General features: G+C 33.0%; 2 protein-coding genes across 2 annotated transcripts; both read right to left on the bottom strand.

Annotated features, from left to right (window-relative positions):
- Positions 1-1,155: 1,155 nt before the first annotated feature.
- Positions 1,156-4,916, bottom strand: LOC130648483 (gamma-aminobutyric acid receptor subunit alpha-2-like). The gene is made up of 3 exons (XM_057454535.1): positions 4,877-4,916; positions 3,924-4,252; positions 1,156-1,446 (listed from the first exon to the last, which is right to left on the bottom strand). Exons 1-3 carry the CDS (start codon positions 4,914-4,916, stop codon positions 1,156-1,158), a joined length of 660 nt encoding a protein of 219 aa, XP_057310518.1.
- A 1,631-nt stretch (positions 4,917-6,547) lies between these two features.
- On the bottom strand, positions 6,548-9,552 carry LOC130648482 (gamma-aminobutyric acid receptor subunit gamma-3-like). The gene is made up of 4 exons (XM_057454534.1): positions 9,438-9,552; positions 8,634-8,701; positions 7,427-7,632; positions 6,548-7,024 (listed from the first exon to the last, which is right to left on the bottom strand). Exons 1-4 carry the CDS (start codon positions 9,550-9,552, stop codon positions 6,874-6,876), a joined length of 540 nt encoding a protein of 179 aa, XP_057310517.1. The 3' UTR covers positions 6,548-6,873.
- Positions 9,553-16,810: the final 7,258 nt, after the last annotated feature.

The following is a 16,810-nucleotide window of genomic DNA, read 5'->3' as shown; positions in this document are numbered from 1 at the left end:
ATGAATAAAAAACTCTGCACACCGTTTTAACAGGGTTAACCCAAGGCTTATTTAAAAACAGAAGCTCGTGAAAAATAACGAGATTGTAAAAAGCTGGAGCTTGTAGAATCCGAATTTTTTCTACATTTTTAAATAGAAATTTCTGCTGACCCAGCAATTTTGGTGTTAAGTTGTTATTAGTCATGACAGATATTCTTAAGTTCAAGGAAGTTTAAACGAAGGTATACATTGCTGTTACTACTATAGTATGTGAAATATTCTTGGTTATCTCGAGTCAAAGATCTTATATTTGATATTTACTGCTAAGTAATTTCAAAAGCTACTTAATTTTCACACCAAAATGCCACGACAATTCTGTAAAAATGTTGCTTGGAAGATTAACGAAACTTGCTTTAATCCTATCCGGTTAAATGCCCGGCCTGAATAGGGTTAAAAAATTCTAGGAACGTCCTAAGGTAATGTCTTTCCAAAGTGTAAAAAGGTAATAATAACCCAAGCTGGCGAAAATATAAAATTTTAGTTGCCTTTATCACAGGTAGATAAAAAATAGATATGTTTCTTATAAATAAGGTTAGTTACAGTTGTTAAATGTTACAACATTAAATTTGAAAAGCAGTAAATTGTTACAAGAGTAAAATATGTAATAACGCTATTTTTTTAACCACCTAGTGTTATCATTAAGAACTTATTTAAGTAACATAAAACTAGTAGCGAAGATGCTATGTTAAATATTATATACGAAAAGCAGAAATAAAATAACCTACGCAAAAACTGAATTTTGTATGACTAATTTACACACAAGAACGAAGATCTAAAAGAAGGAGGTCTCATTACTTAATTGGTGCAATACAAATATTTTCTCTTTATTTTAAATGCATTTGAAGGATTTTTCATTGTTTAGAAGAGATTTATCAATCTTTTGTATGGCTACTATTCCAGATAAGCACACCATGATATGAAATTGAAAACTGACTTGTCTTGCTTTTCCTATATGGTTAATATTACGGACTAACTGACTTAGTTGCTTACTTATTGATCTCAAAAATGAAACTTATGGAGGGTTATGAATCTTCTTTTTAATTGATTCATACAAGATACGAAGAAGTTCAAATTTCATCCTAAATCACGTGCACATTAGAGGATGTATTTGCTGCGTCAGCAGTGTCCATGGTCATCATTGCATTCTTCTTTTGACAAATAATACCCAAAATAAATAGCACAATAGACCAGGTAGAGGATAGGGACCATAATTTGAGCCACTCTGTCAATCCAGTGAAGACTATTAATATTGTAATTTTCAGCGTACACATTTTCTTCGTTACTTTCCAAGGAATTTAATGTTTTGGTAAAACTGCTTTCTAAATTTATTGCCTTGTTTAGTTTACCATTTGAAATGTAACCATTGTTAAGTATTCCATTTCTTTGCTCCTTCTTTGGTGGTTTATCCTGAAAAGTAAATTCATCTTACGGAGATGAAAAACTCACAACAAGTGTATCTATACATTTTGCAATTTTGCAGAAAATGATGTGAAATGGAAATGAGTTCTAAGGATGTAGAACGTTATTCCGGACCAGGCTTTCGACAAAAAGCAGACAACAATTTCAAATGAAACAAAAATCCTAAAGAGAAGTATCCTTTATGAATACAACTGCGTTTTGTACAGTGTTTTATATCGATAATTATTAATTGATAATTATTTTTAACCGGAAATCTGCAACGCTCATTGGCTAAAAAGCCTTCACGACGGTCTGTATATAGCATGCTATAACTTTTAACCTTGTAAACAAATAACATTGCCGGAGAATACGCACTCAAAAATCAAGTTACAATAAATCCAATATCTCGAATCACTCTGCCAGAAAAATAGCAAAAATGTTGATGATTTTTTTTCCACTGCTTTTTTATATAAAAGTTCATCAGCTCAAAAAGCAACAAACAAAACGGCATAGATTATGTCATTGTTTTAGTGAAAGAGAGATTCTTTAAAAAGTATTTAAAACTAAAATTTGAATTTACTAATGTTTGTCACAAGTTGTTTTGAAGGAGCTCTGTAAAAAACAGAACAATCCCATGAAGTTTGTTAAAATAAACACCTCGACGTACCAAAGAGACTTAATTTATAATCCAAACTCTGAAGCCAGCATTCATGACTTTCAATAACCTTATATCCATAACCACTTTCGTTCCGCAAAATATACATACCAAAATACCGAATGGCATTAAAAGAGATTTATAAGCAAACTTTTAGTTTGCAGGGAAACAGTATGAAGATTTTAACTACTTGTCACACCCCTCTACTAATACCCTCTTTAAAACGATTTTATGAGACCGCCAGTTAAAAGCTGCAAAAGTCAACATTTTGTTAATACATTCTTCAAACTTGCATGTAAACAGCCAGCATCTACTCTGCAATTTGCTCATAACTTTGCCGTTTTCATGTTATTCTGCATTTTCATGTCCATATTTTGTGGAACAAAAACGGATATGAAAATAGGGATTTATAGGCTACAATCTTGGACAAAAATAAAAAAACAAAAAGATATTTTTCAAATATGGACAAAAGTATGAAGCAGTCAATGCTCTGCAACCGGCAGGCTGCAAAGTCGCTACTTTTGCACACACGTAGGCCAGGCAGACAGCGTTTAAAAGTTACTAGTCACATTCTCTAGAACGCCGCCACAGCGAAATAATTCCCAAAAAAGAGAAAAATGGCCATGCTGATGTAATCAACGATTAGAATATTTTAAGTCCTAAGTCCACTCTGAACATTAACAAGTAAACTTGGAAAAGTTTAAAATGTGCGAATCCAATATAGAAATAGCCTACGCAATTCTTTGTAGTGGCAAACTTCGAAATTAGCTTACTTTTCTCAAAATATTTTGACCAAGGTTGTAGCCTATACGGATATATTTTCATATTGTGCAAGACTAATTAATCAGAAGTAAATGAAATCGAACTCAATGCTTTTTGTCTGCTGAAAATAAATGGTTAAAGTTTTAAAGATGCACGCCAAGTATATTTTTGTAATTGACACTCAAAAAACGATTGCTAGTAGATTGGTCTCTTGTATATTAGTGTTCTACTTAAAGGAGAACAAACGACTGATCTGGTCGTTAAATTTTAAATTGTTAGCGTAAGTCTGCGGGATATAAACAAAAGCATTCTTAATGGACGAAGCAAGGAAAAGCTAAACGGGTAAACTGATTGTCTGATTTGGACATAAAAAAATGAAAAAATTTAATAAAATTTTTTATCCGATATGGTTTTTGTGATATGTAAGAATGTTTTTATTACAACAAATTTCTTACTTATTTTTTTTTGTTTTTCTTTGATCTGTCTTTGAACATGTGATAATTGCTAGCTACGCAAGCTGGGTACATATACAAAGAAATCACAAAAAGTGAGCTAGCTACCACAGGATATGTTTTTAGATGATAGGTAACATATTTGCACAGAATTACATTGTTCGTATCTATATAAAGCCATGACTCACTTAGTCATTAATTAAATATCGTTTTCAAATTTTTTTCTAGTTTTCAAATCTTTTTTAACATTGCTTTTTTAAATTGAAGATTTTTATGCTATTAAAGGTAACTTGACATTTATTTACAAGCAAAAACAGCGCTGGCTTTTTGCGTTTTCTAAACCGAGTGTTTACATTACGTGCTGCACACATGGTTTTGTTTGGAGAAGGGAATCTTATGCATAGCTATGACCCTTTTAAAATGCGGACCTGGATGGAAAAATTAATTATTCAGTTTGCGCATGCAATATTTTTTTTACTGCTAACAACTTTCTCCTTTCCCAATAACTTGATTTCCTATTTTCACATCATATTTTTAACAAAGCATTTCAAAGAATTTACGTTACAAATGGATGAAAAGGCAGGCGCAGCTTGGTTGTAAAAAAATTTAATTCTTACCGATTTTCGTTTGAGCTGCAATACCACAATATATTCAACCATTGAAAAAACAATCAATGTGATGTTGACAACCAGAAACATTTGCATTGGTGTTGTGTAGGGAACTTTTACTGTTTTTTCACTTACTGCTTGTAAGATGAAAATACTTGATAAAAAACTTGTCACAATCATTCCCATACGAGCTGGAACAGCAGTGTCGGGAACCCAGAATGTTCCGAATGCAAAAGCCAGTAAGAGAATGGATGGAATATAAGTTCTGTAGATGTGGAACATGAGCGTTCTTTTCACGAAGAAGTGAACTTTTAATATCTTGAAGGTTTGCGTTGAATCTAAAAATCGTAATGAAAATTCCTATTTTTTTTGTTATTAGCTAGTGTAGGTATTAATTAATAGTTATCAGAGTTACATACTGTAGCGTTCCAGTTTTGCAATTAAGAGTCACTTATTTAAACTGCTTATTCAGACTTTTGCTCCAATGTGTGAAAATTAGGATATAGAAAAATTGGTAACAATACGGCAACTTCTGATTATTTTTAGGAACAAAAGGATACAATCTGATAGAGCGAATCCGCCGTATCTTGAAGTGTCCTGAAGTGAAGACTTTGGGAAATCGAGTTGTGTCTTTCACATATCGTTAGTTTATTAAAATAGCTTTCGAAAAAAATGTTGGGTTCGCCAGTCAGCGTAATGAAGCTCTCTTTGGGGACTTGGCAGCCATTTTAAACACACTGCATGGCTATTATCAGAGGTTAGTCGGTAGACCGTGGATAAATCAACGGGTTTGCTCGTCCTTTATATATCGCATTTCGTGTGTCTGTAGCACGCCAACTCGCGCATGCACACACTGACAAAATGCTTTTTTATTATTTCACTGAATAAATGGCCTTCAAAACAAAAAACAAAAAATAGTTAATGTTCACCGTGAGTGATGATCATCCACGGTTGTAACTTACTTCCGACAACAAAAGGGTACGTCCCATCTTCCGCTTCCATTTTTACTAACTCGTAACCATCCAGATGTAATTCCTTGCTTTTAACAATCGGGTTTTTGTGCCAAAATAATTGAATATCATCAGGAGTGAATGCAACTAAAACAAACAGTAATGCTTTAAATGATTTTGCCTAATGCGAGTTTTGAGTTCCCTGAAGTTTGTGTAAAATGCATATCAAATTGAAAACAGTATATAGAAATTAAGTATGAAAGGACGAACCAATGACAAATATCGCATCGAGAGAGAAAACTTGAGAGTGGCTAAAGATTAATTGACACATATCACAACCTAACAAATGTGTCAAAAATTTGTGAAATACGGTAACAGTTGTGTCAAGCCTTACGCATAGACAATGATTAATTAAAGAAATGTCGTTTAATTGCTTGAATTTTTGTATAATGGGGCGCCAAAATGAACACATTTTAATTTAAAGTTAATACGATGTTTTTACGTTGAATCGGGGTAAAAGTAACACTCTCTTTCAAAGAGTATATGCGTACACACTCTGAAACATAAAAAATATACACCTTGGAGCTACTAAAACATTGGCAGCTTGACAAAAAAAAGAGAGACAAAAACTGTACTGGCGTGTTTTAACGCTCGTGACGTAATAATGCGTGCATGGGCGTTAAAAGGGCGTAAAAATAAAGAAATAGCATCCACACATTATTTAGGGGTAATATAACTATAATTTGTATCCATTGTTATCAAAAAAAATTAAAGGTTTCTCAATCATGGCGTAATATTGTGCGTTTGGGCGTAAACATAGCGTGGGAAAAGCGCAAATTAAAAGCAATAATACATATGGATTGTATGAAAAAAACAAAACCGAATTGTGAATCAAATAACATAGTTTCTTTACTTTTGCCACCTTTGAAATAAAAATTTGGGTCCCAAACGAATGTTCTGCGATAAGAAAACTGACCGCGCTTTCTTTTGATTTTTGCTAATGTTATGTGCTTACGTGATCATTATCGAGAAATTCTTTCTTCTTTAATGCTTTAAACAAGATTTATTTCACTTACCCGAACAAACATTATTAATTACCCTATCATATAAAATATTAAGATGTGACCACACTGGCTGTATGCTTACTGGATAATTTTAATTAGGGACTTTACGGCTGGAAAATTATTTTGTGTTTGTGGATTTAAATTAAATAATTGCTCTGACGCATTCGTTTGCGTTTAAATTTCTGTATGAGCGAAACCTATTTTATTAACCTCCCAAAAAAGCTTATTTCACCTGGCTAACCCAACTTTTCTTTAATTGATGCTTTTTGAATATCTGCTTAGGAAGACCAGGTTAGCTTGCTTGCCTAGCTAGCACGCAAATCAAAATCAAACGCTTAGTCACGTTTGTTGTCGTACAAAACTTACGTGACTTTTAGAAAAGGAGAATCTGTGAAACAATTCCTGTTTTATAATCTCTACCGTCTTGTTTCTTCTTATTCACGCGCTTCAAACTGTAGCTTAAAATAAGATTCGAGCTTTATGTTGCTTATAAGGCCTTGTATTGAGAATCACAATTTTCTCGTTCATTTTTATAAACTTTAACACTTTAGCTTCAACTTTCTCCGCACAAGTGGTGGTTGATTTCCTAAAATTGGGATTGTTCCAATTCCGTGTTAGTTTCATAAAACAATCTAAGGAGTTCTGGAGACAAGATTTTTCTGGTTACTAGCAAACAAGCAAGTACTTAGGAATGCGTGCTGTTCTTCAAATAAAAGTTATTTTCATATTCATATATTCAAACAAACTGCAGTTGGACATCACGAAAACTTACTAACAACGTGCTGTCATATGAATGTAAGATCACACCGTCGACAGAGTATTGAAGTGATGTATTTTTAATACTGCTGTTCATACATTAACAATTTTTGTGTCAAAAAAAAGCGTTTCACTGTTTGAAAAGTGCAAATAATCAAATATGAAATAAGGGAAGAGTTACACACTCCCTCAAATTAGAATAAAAAAAATAATTTCTCTTGGAAAAAACAAAAACAAACACAAAGAGAAAAACTCACAAGTCTCAAATAAAAGATGACAAGTCTGTGTTTCCATTGGATAGTTATTTAGGTTCATTTCACACGTGCTTACTACTTTTAACCTATAAGAAACGTAAAAAGAGAAATTACAACAACTCGTGTTCAAAAATGTAGTAATTGAGGAATTAAAAATGTGTAGTGCTTTTACCTTAAAATAGAAAAAGAGGAAAAAACTTGAACAAAGAAGATTTAAAAAAAGATTTAACAGCTTGGGGGCTTGAAAAATTTTGAAAAGAAGAGTTACAATTTCTTCATATATGTTTTAACATACTAAATCTTCATGCCATAAGACAAATTATTTCTTCTGAAATTGAAAAACATCCATAATGCCAATGGTCAAAGCCTTATTAAATTCACTTTGTTTACTTCCTTTTTGAAATACAGAAAATGAGATCATGACGTTAATTAGTTCTGGCGGAAAAAATAATAAATTCAAGATTAAATATGGTATTGGTTCTTCTTACCTTCTGCTCACATAAACGTTTCCTGATGGTTCCACAACAGTTCGAATAGCATTTGGGAAATTTGTTACACTATGGCTATCTGCTGCAGAAGTGTTTGGAATCCAAATCAGATCATCTAAGGATGTTGTACGAAGTGGTTTTGTGGAATTAAAGCGCAGCCTTTGGTCAGTCCACCACTGGCGTAAATAGAAGCCAGTTTCGAATGTCTAAATATATAAATAAATGGAATGGAGAGTTGATTGATATTAGAAAGTCATTATCTAGTTTAAAACCTTTCGATATAGCTACCATTTGCCATTGCCCTGATATGGGGACTTGAATTGGTTAAATAATGAAATCAGATTGTGTAAAAGTGTCCATATCCAGCAGTAGCATTGTTTATCTCAGACCCGATTAAACAATTATTATTTAGTTTTTGTGCTCTGGCCGATGAAAAACATTGATTGATTTAATTTAAGCATTGTTTGTGCCCATATTAACTAATATGGGACTTACAACAATAAACTAGTTTTAAGCCAGTATACGAAACTAGTTTCTTAACGATACAAACAAGATTTCTACATCAGTAACAGTACAATGTTTTTACAAGACACAAAATATGCATCTTAACTAACACTTTCATCACAGACTTAACTTTCTGTCATTCAATGCAAATTTGGTATGTTCGTAGTTTTTAATCTTCGTTAATTTATAAAATCGTAGAGTTAAAACAAAACACACGCAAAAATGCTTAAATTGTATTTCTGAAAAAAAAATAACGCGAAAATAATACCAACCATGTTTTGCCTATTTTAGTTAAACTTGGTGTAGCGGCTAGCTAAAAACTTTATAATTGATTTTGCGCCCTTAAACTTTCGCGCACGCGCCTTTAAGTTTTCGTGCACGCGCCTATGCGAAAAAGGAACATTTTGTTCACTTTTAATCTTCAAACATTTTTGTGCAAAAAGGAACTTAAAACTAAGAGATTCAGGAAGTAAGAGCTGAAATGTTATAATAACTAACTCTGAACCACGAACGATTTTTTTCTTTACCTTTAATTTTCATAGAATTTTAATACAAGCCATGATGATTGAAGCCTAAAATAATATCTCTTAGCTACTTAGAGACATGAGTTTTGAAACCCTTTTTGATATTTTAGGTTTCAATGCAATCAGTTTAAGCCAATTCATAAAATTCAAATTTAAAGCGCTCTACAACAATAACTTACAAAGTCAGCCTCATCGATTGGTCCAACTGAATAGAAATAAACTTGAACAGTGACGTTGACAGGTTTATCTAAAGTAAACCAATTACATTAAAAGACATGATGTTCGGCGTTTATTGGAGAGGTCACCATTGGTGTAAATACGGTGCCTTAATAATACCAGTTATTGTGTGAAAAAAAAAAATTCACAGGACAAAAAATATTATATTTTGGGGGTATTAATTTTAGGTAATAATTTGTCACCAAATATTCTTGAAAGAAAAGCCTTTTTCTAATAGGCCAACGTGTGAACAAAATTTAACTTTAAATTTTCGTGAATTCTTAGAAATTAATCCCTGCAAAGGTTACTACCATTAAGGCATTTTTCTCACTATTTAATCTTGTTTTCAAAACAAGGTACAGAGGACAAGACTGTAGTATTTAGAAGAAAGGCACACTTTTTTAATATAAACTAGGAAATTTATCTTTAACCTAAGGGGATTTTATTTTATCACATGCTTAAATTGTTTTTATACCTTGAGCTTTTAAAAATAAATTGCAAAACGTGACTAATTTTTTGCGATTCAAAATTGACGCATATACTCGCAGTAATTGCTTCTACAAGAATTTCTGCTTAACAAATGCCTTTCTCCATGATATTGCGGGGTCTTTTCTCACAAAAAAGAATTAATAAATAAAAAAATAAAGAAAAATAAAGAAAATAAGCATCAGAAACTCTCAACATCTTGTCCTTACGTAATTCCTATTTTTTTTAGCTGTATCAAGCCTTGTTAATGTTATAAAATTAAAATCAACAAAAATACACACCTCCAGTAAAAGGTATTTCATTCTTCCGATAATTCGTTCTATCCAAGTTATCGAAAGGTGAACATGCTATCAGATTCAGCAAAGAAACATGCAAAATTAAGTCAATCACCACCATTCTAATTGGTTTCGCTTATGACTTTGCCTATATTAACCTTGTATATTAAGATTGGTTAGCCTGAATTGCCTTCACTATTCTTCTTAATAGAACATTCCGCAAATATATTTCTTGCAAAATAACTTAATAGATATTGAATTGCTACAGAGAGGTTTATCATCATCATGTATTTGGTTCCATTATTTACAAATGGTTCTTCTCCATAAAAAGAAAAAAAAAGAGAAAAGGTTAAAAGTTATTTACAAATAAGTTATGATAAATTTATACATATAATACAATTAATAAAATACTATAAAATCCTACACTTAAGATAAGTCAAGACACATGGTAATGGAACAGAACGCTGAAAAAAGGCTGAAAACAGGGAGACAAAAGAAAATTGGAACGTGGAAAAAGTAGAAGACAAAAGTGCATAAGTTCGCCAATTAAATTGTAGCTTAAATAAATTGAATAAAATAGACATAAGTAGGCACATGTAGCTAAGTAAATTGGGGTAGTAGACACCAGGACGCTAAACCACAAAAGATATATGTAAAATATGATGAAAATTATTCACTTGCTAAAAGTTAATTTGTTGAAATCGATTGAAGAGTTGAAGTACCATTCAACTGATCTCAGCAAGTCGTTAAAGATGAAAATAAAATAGTTATACGTAAGAAAAAGTATCACAATGACAGAAGCCTCGCTAGACCTTTGTCTTTGAAATACTCTTTCGCATCTGTTTTAAACCTGTAAAAATTTTCACAAACTCTTATTTTACGTGGTAGGTCATTATATATGTTAGCTTGTTCAGAAAACGTTTTTGCTTCACCATGTTGTAATGTCATTTCATTACCCAAACGTGGATTAAATGTGTTCATATGTAATGGAAGATAGTCTAGCCATGTATCAGTGTGTAAAGCTTTATGTACCAGTTTAACAGTCGCGAAATCAATGTTTTCTCTAACTGGCAACCACCCAAGATCGATAACGTCTGTTGTTTTCACATATCTTCCAAGAACATAAGATGCTGCTGTGTTCTGCACTCTCTGAAGTCTATTTAATAGGTACTTTGGTAATTGGCCAAATACTACATTACTATAATTAAGTTTGGATAGAATGAGTGTTTCAGCGAGGTTCTTTCTCACATGATACGGAGTAAATCGTTTCCATTGTTTAAGTGCTCGAATTACTGCATAGGAAGATTGTGTAACTTTGGTAATATGATTTTTCCAATTCAGATTTTCGTCAAAATGTATTCCCAGTATTTTTGAGATTGAGTTACGTTCGATTGAGCAACCATTGTGAATAATGTTACAGTCGTTAGTTGTTTCAAGATGATGATAGGAACTCATTTTGTTTGTTGAGAATAACATTTGTTTCGTTTTGCCATCATTAAATAGAAGGTTCTGATTGGTTGACCAACCAGATAAACTATTCAGATCGTCCTCAAGTGTTTTTGCACATGTTTTCAAATTTTTCATTTTGCAGTGTTGGTATAATACAGTGTCATCAGCATACTGTGTTGTGTTAGATGACACATTCTGAGACAGATCCATGACATACAAGTTAAATAATACTGGGCCCAGAATGCTTCCTTGAGGTACCCCAAAATGGATAGGTTGCGTGTTTGATGTTTTATCATCCACTTGAACAAACTGCTTTCGTTCGGAAAGATAGTCATGGATTATCAATAAGCTTTCTTTTGTGAAATTCATTTGGTGTAATTTGAGAAGTAAAGTTTCATAATGTACAGTGTCAAATGCTTTCGAGTAGTCAATTAAAACAGCCAGGGTTACCTCGCTTTTATTCATAGCTTTTTGAATATCATCTCTTAGTTTCAATAATATCGTTGTTGTCGAGTGTCCCTTCCGGTAACCTGATTGTGTTTCATTCATTAAAGACTGTTTATCTATATAGTCACAAAGCTGTTGTAATATGACACGTTCGTATACCTTAGACAAAACTGGTAACACGGAAATTGGTCTATAATCTGCAATTTGAGTAGGGTTTTTGATTTTTGGAACAGGACAAATTCTCGCCACTTTCCACGCACCTGGAAAAACTGTTTTATCAATACTTGTGTTAATTATATGTACAAGTGGCGAAGTGACGAAATCAACAACTGGTTTCAGATATTTTACTGGAATACTATCAAAACCAGTAGAGCAATCATTCTTTAAACTCAGTAAAATATTTCTAACTTCGTTGTAATTAGTGTGTTGTATTTTGAAAGAGTTTTCACTGTTATTGATTGGTAGGTTTTCTATGAATTCGGCATTAACGGTGTTAGTGTTTTCTTTGTTGGTCAGTTCACTCGCCAAAGTACAAAAGTACTGGTTGATATCAGTTGGGCTGTGTCTAATTCGTTTGTGTTGTTGTTTAAGAATTTGATTAACTGTCCTCCACACTTCCTTTGGTTGCTTTAAAGAAAGTGCTTTTCTTAGAAACGTCTGTCTTGTTTCTTTGATGGTTCGTTTCAACTTTGACTTTGATTTATTGTAGCTTTCTCGATCGCTTACTAGTTGACTCAATTTGGATTTCATTCGTAATATCTCTGTGTGATTTTGTAACGAGCTTATTTTCGGGTCATTCATCCAAGGTGATGGAGGACGCGTCAATTTAATTTTTCTAAGCGGGGCATGATCATTGATACAGTCACACACTAGCTTATTCAAAACACTTATCTGGTCAGCAGGATCATCAAAACTGAAGACAAGATTCAATGGGAGATTTCGAAAGTCTGCTTTGTACTTATCAAGATTGAAAGCCTTCTCGTTCCTCTGCCATTTATATCTGGTTTCGTACCGCTGCTTTTTGATGTTCAAGATAACGTACGGCATGTCATGATCACTTATTTCATGGGTATATATAACATCTTGATGAATCAATTTTTGTGGTATATTACAGCTTATGTGATCAATTAGTGTTTTCGATTTTCTTGTTGGCTCAGTAATCAGTTGTTGTAGCGAGTATGAATACAAGATATTTTTATATCTACGAGACGATTCTGTATCAGCTAAGAGATCTATGTTGTAATCACCAGTTAAAATAATAACACCATTCCACTTAACACAGATTTTACTCAGCAAACTGTCCAGTTTTTCTAACCAATCTAACTTGATGTTTTCATCAGAACTCGGTTGATACATTACTCCAACTAAATATGGGGTGTTTTTGTTTCGGCCACGCACTTCAATCCATTGATGTTCTATTGATTGGTCGAGTTTGTTGAAGTCTTTACGTTCACTGGTGACAATATTATCTTTTATATAAAACCCTACTCCACCACCTCTCTGCCCTTCTCGATTTCTGAAGAAAGTTTCGTATCCTTCGACTTGAACGTAATTGTACTGATGAACGCTACCTTTCAACCATGTTTCTGTCACTGCAAGAATGTCGAACTTGTATTTGTTGATCATCAAATGAAACGCGTCAAAGGTGGAAGCTATCGATTGCGTATTAAGATGAGCGATAGATATGTTGTTACGATGTTCGTTTATACGTTGTAGGTGATCAACTAGGATGTTTTCGTTCGGTAATGAAGCGTCAAAGTCGCATGTGTCGTCTAATGATCTAACATTGAGGAATGGTAAAACGGTGTGAACGCAATTTGTACAAATCCAGTCATTGGGCGTAACAGATTGCTTGTTGCTCACTCTAATCGCAGAACAATTAAGGTGATACAGATTTTGACACACACAACACGAAACTTGTTTGCTGTTGGAACGAATAGTTTTCTCGCACTTCGGACATTTCGGTGCTTTACGTATTGTTGTTGTTGTTTTTGTAGGTCCCGGGTTCACTTCAATATCATTTGATAGTAACAGGCGAAGAGTGCAGACAGTATTTGCGTAATATAGTGTTCTTGCCTTTGATAGTCTCGATCTTTTCATCCGTGCTGCATTAATATTCCATTGTAAGTTAGTGCGGATAGCTGCTTTGGGAATATTTTCCACAGTTGAGTTATACTCATTAACGTGTAAAGCTACTATCAATAACAGAATGAAGCACTCCATCATAGATGCCATTTTTTATGAAGGAAAATGGCCGTCTCTGTGAATAAAATCCAATCTACTGAAAAAACACTTTAATATCTTGTGAAAGTATCCACATGAAAATCCAAACAATAAACAACTTTCAATGTAATTCCAGTAACCACAACAAGTAATAGAACCACTTTATAAATTTCGTTTAGTTTATAAATTTCGAAGTTCTTTTTTCTCAGTGAAACACCATGTTCGTTTTCATAACAACATGGCTTGCTGTCTTTTCAATATACATTGTGGAAATTGTTAACATAAATATTTTAATCTATATAAATATCAATCATTATTGTCAAGGATACACGAAACAGTGTCTAAATCAGATTTCCTTAGCTGCATTAAGCGTATTATTCTGGTTGTTACGCCGTGGAACAATCCAAGTTTTCGCCTGTCGCATATATCCCCGCTTACGGATAACACAGGTCCTATTACCATTATAAAACAAATATGAGAGTTTTTATAAAGATAAAATGTGTCATTTTCTGTATGTTTAATAAATATCCTACTCAAAAGTAGATGTTTGCACTTCTATGAGCAAAACGGAGAACTTATTAAGCATGTGTTTTAAGCTTTCACCTGAAATCTTAAAAGTTCAAGAATTTTATGGCTTTTCAAATCAAAATTACGCTATTAAATATATCTCACATGTGGGGAACTTTTTTATGTAATTTTTCTCGGGTTCTTTCTCACACTGTTACAATATCAGAAAATCTATTGTGCTGCAAAAAAAGGAGGAAAGAACTTTCATCTGTAGGCATCAAGTATAGAGATACGGAGAACAAAGTTGTTTTGTTTTCTATAATTCAAATTTTGCCATTTTTTTATCATTCTTGTGTAGTTTTTTTTTTTAAATTTGCATTTCGAATTATCTATCAATCTTTTTACCAATATTAAGAATCATGTGTTCTTGATGTTTTCCATAATTCAAGTGTAATAATTTGTATTTATAGGCCAAAATTTATATTTTTTGTTTACCTTTTTATGAATTTTTAAGTTGATTAAATCTTTGTTTGAAGAAACGCGCACCTGAATTCTATATAAAGTGAAAATAAATTTACACTTTCCTTTCATCAAATTAATAATTGACACTCACTTTTCCTTCACTTGTTCAAATGCGCGCAGTGACCTCACATGTATAGAAGGAAATGGTTTAGTGAGTGAATAAAACCAACGTTATAACAGTGTATGCATTTAGATTTCGAAGTCTTTATCTGAATAGATGTTTCCATATTTTAATAATATATTTTTTATGTTAAGCAGGTGAAATGAATTTGACATTGGGAATTTGGGTCATGGCAATAAAACCATCTTTCTCCTAAATATGTTAGCATTCTTGGAAAAGAAAGATGGAGAACGGGTAAAGGTTACCATGATGGTGGCAAGGATAACTTGGATCGAGAGCTCGAAAGAAAAGTTGTTGAAAAAAACTCTCCCTTTAGCCGGTAAATTGCTCTTAATACACTTGAACCTCTTTGGTCTTTGTCCCCCTAGGGCCTGGGTGCAAACTGCCCGCGGATCACAAATCCATTCCTTAGCATATATAAAACTATTTTAAAAAAGGACCATTCAATAATTACGTAACACACAATTTCGCCATTGTTAGGTAATTACAAGAGATGATATATTTTCAAAAAAAATTCTCTGTTACACATAACTAGCTATATTAATTCCTTGTAACTGATAGTTGCTGCACAGTGCTTACATGGCCTATAAAAGTTAATAACGGAAACGCACTAAATCAAGACCTAATTTTTATATCACCTATGGCTGTGAAGTATCAATTTGCAAGATCTGTTTTTTGATTTACCTCCATTTTCTTGCAATAAAATAAAATGTACAAAGCTTACGGAAAAAGTGAGATCTGGGATCAGGGACTCAAATTGAAAGGCATATTTTTTGAGTTTAAAATATAATGAAGACCAGAATGGTGCAAATATAAACATAGAGAGAACACAAGTGAGGGACTTTCACAAAACATTGTTTTATTCAATTTTTTAAACATGGTGAAAAAGACTAGATTAATATTGGTCAACCTTAACCTACTACTTTTCTCAAAACACAAGAAACTTATTTTACCTCTCTTTACGTAATTCGATCTTTAAAAGTTCGATTTTACGTGATGAAATGATCTCAAGGGGCCGAAAATATGGTTCGAAATATAAAGGTATTCGAATTATGGAGGTTCGAATTAGGTAAAGTGAATCATAAGAGTTTGTTAAGGTGACGGGACCAGAAGATTTGTTCGAATTAAGGAGAGGTTCGAATTAGGGGAAGTCGAATTACACAAGTCTACCGTATTTTAGTTTTTCAACAAAGTCGTCACATGAATACAAAATACTATTAAAAAAGTGCATTCATTAATATTTTTTTATTTATATGAAGTAGTCATGCCACTTTATATCAAGTTATAGCCCGTACAGGCATATGGCTATGGATGTAAATTCCGAAGGTAATACCTGGCCTTACTTTCTTATGCGCGAGGTGTTATTATGTTCTTGAAAATATTTTCCTGTGATCAAGTGCAGTCATCCGGGTACTTTAAACCCCTAAGGAACCAAGAAAATCGTTGAAGTTGCTGGCACAATTAATAAGTAAGAATTTTTTGCGAAAAATAAATATAATTGCAAAAAAAAGCAAAAAATAATTGTAGTCCAAGTAGCAATATTTTTTTTCACCAATGTCTTCATGATTACGAGGGCTTGCCTTGTACTTTGAAGTTTACCTGAGAAAGGACGTTTATCGATAAGCCATGAAAAGATCCTGTGGTGCATATGGGGGTCGTTGCTACTTCACACATCCTTAGCCTAAGGTAGCAATTTAGCTACCATTATAAACAAAATGCAATAAGATAACTGATCTAAGATAATTTCCAGAAAAAATGTCTTAGATTTTTAAATGTCTCCCAATATGACCAGATAATCAGTTGGCGCTAACGTCTTTGTCATCGTTACATCGAGACCAGTTTGACAAGTTTGAAAAGTTTGACATTCTGAATCGATGGAGACCTTGTGCTTGTGCCAACTTCACCATAGTTAAAAAAGTGGATATTTAGCTCACATTCTCTGTGACATAGTCAAAAAGAATTGTACAAACTGCAATGATGCATGACTCAATCTACTAACAGCATCTTGATAATTTCGATCATGTTGTAGAGATTTTCTCGGTAGGGACTTTCTTCAGGATAATCGAGAAATAGCTTGATCACATGTTTTGCATATTGGCAAAACAGCAAT

The sequence above is a fragment of the Hydractinia symbiolongicarpus genome, chromosome 7 (genome assembly GCF_029227915.1).
Source record: "Hydractinia symbiolongicarpus strain clone_291-10 chromosome 7, HSymV2.1, whole genome shotgun sequence".
Classification (NCBI taxonomy): Eukaryota; Metazoa; Cnidaria; class Hydrozoa; order Anthoathecata; family Hydractiniidae; genus Hydractinia; species Hydractinia symbiolongicarpus.
The sequence above is the reverse complement of the archived record's forward strand: the minus strand, read 5'-3'. Positions and strand labels throughout refer to the sequence as shown.

Bases quoted from the DNA above. Each gene is read 5' to 3' on its own strand.
- LOC130648483 (XM_057454535.1), bottom strand. From the start codon at position 4,916: ATGGAAGCGGAAGATGGGACGTACCCTTTTGTTGTCGGAA. The intron at 4,253-4,876 runs GTAAGTTACAAC...TACGATTTTTAG, and splicing joins GTACCCTTTTGTTGTCGGAA to ATTCAACGCAAACCTTCAAG. The intron at 1,447-3,923 runs GTAAGAATTAAA...TTTACTTTTCAG, and splicing joins TGCAGCTCAAACGAAAATCG to GATAAACCACCAAAGAAGGA.
- LOC130648482 (XM_057454534.1), bottom strand. From the start codon at position 9,552: ATGGTGGTGATTGACTTAATTTTGCATGTTTCTTTGCTGAATCTGATA. The intron at 7,633-8,633 runs GTAAGTTATTGT...TTATATATTTAG, and splicing joins CAATCGATGAGGCTGACTTT to ACATTCGAAACTGGCTTCTA. The intron at 7,025-7,426 runs GTAAGAAGAACC...CGTTTCTTATAG, and splicing joins AACGTTTATGTGAGCAGAAG to GTTAAAAGTAGTAAGCACGT.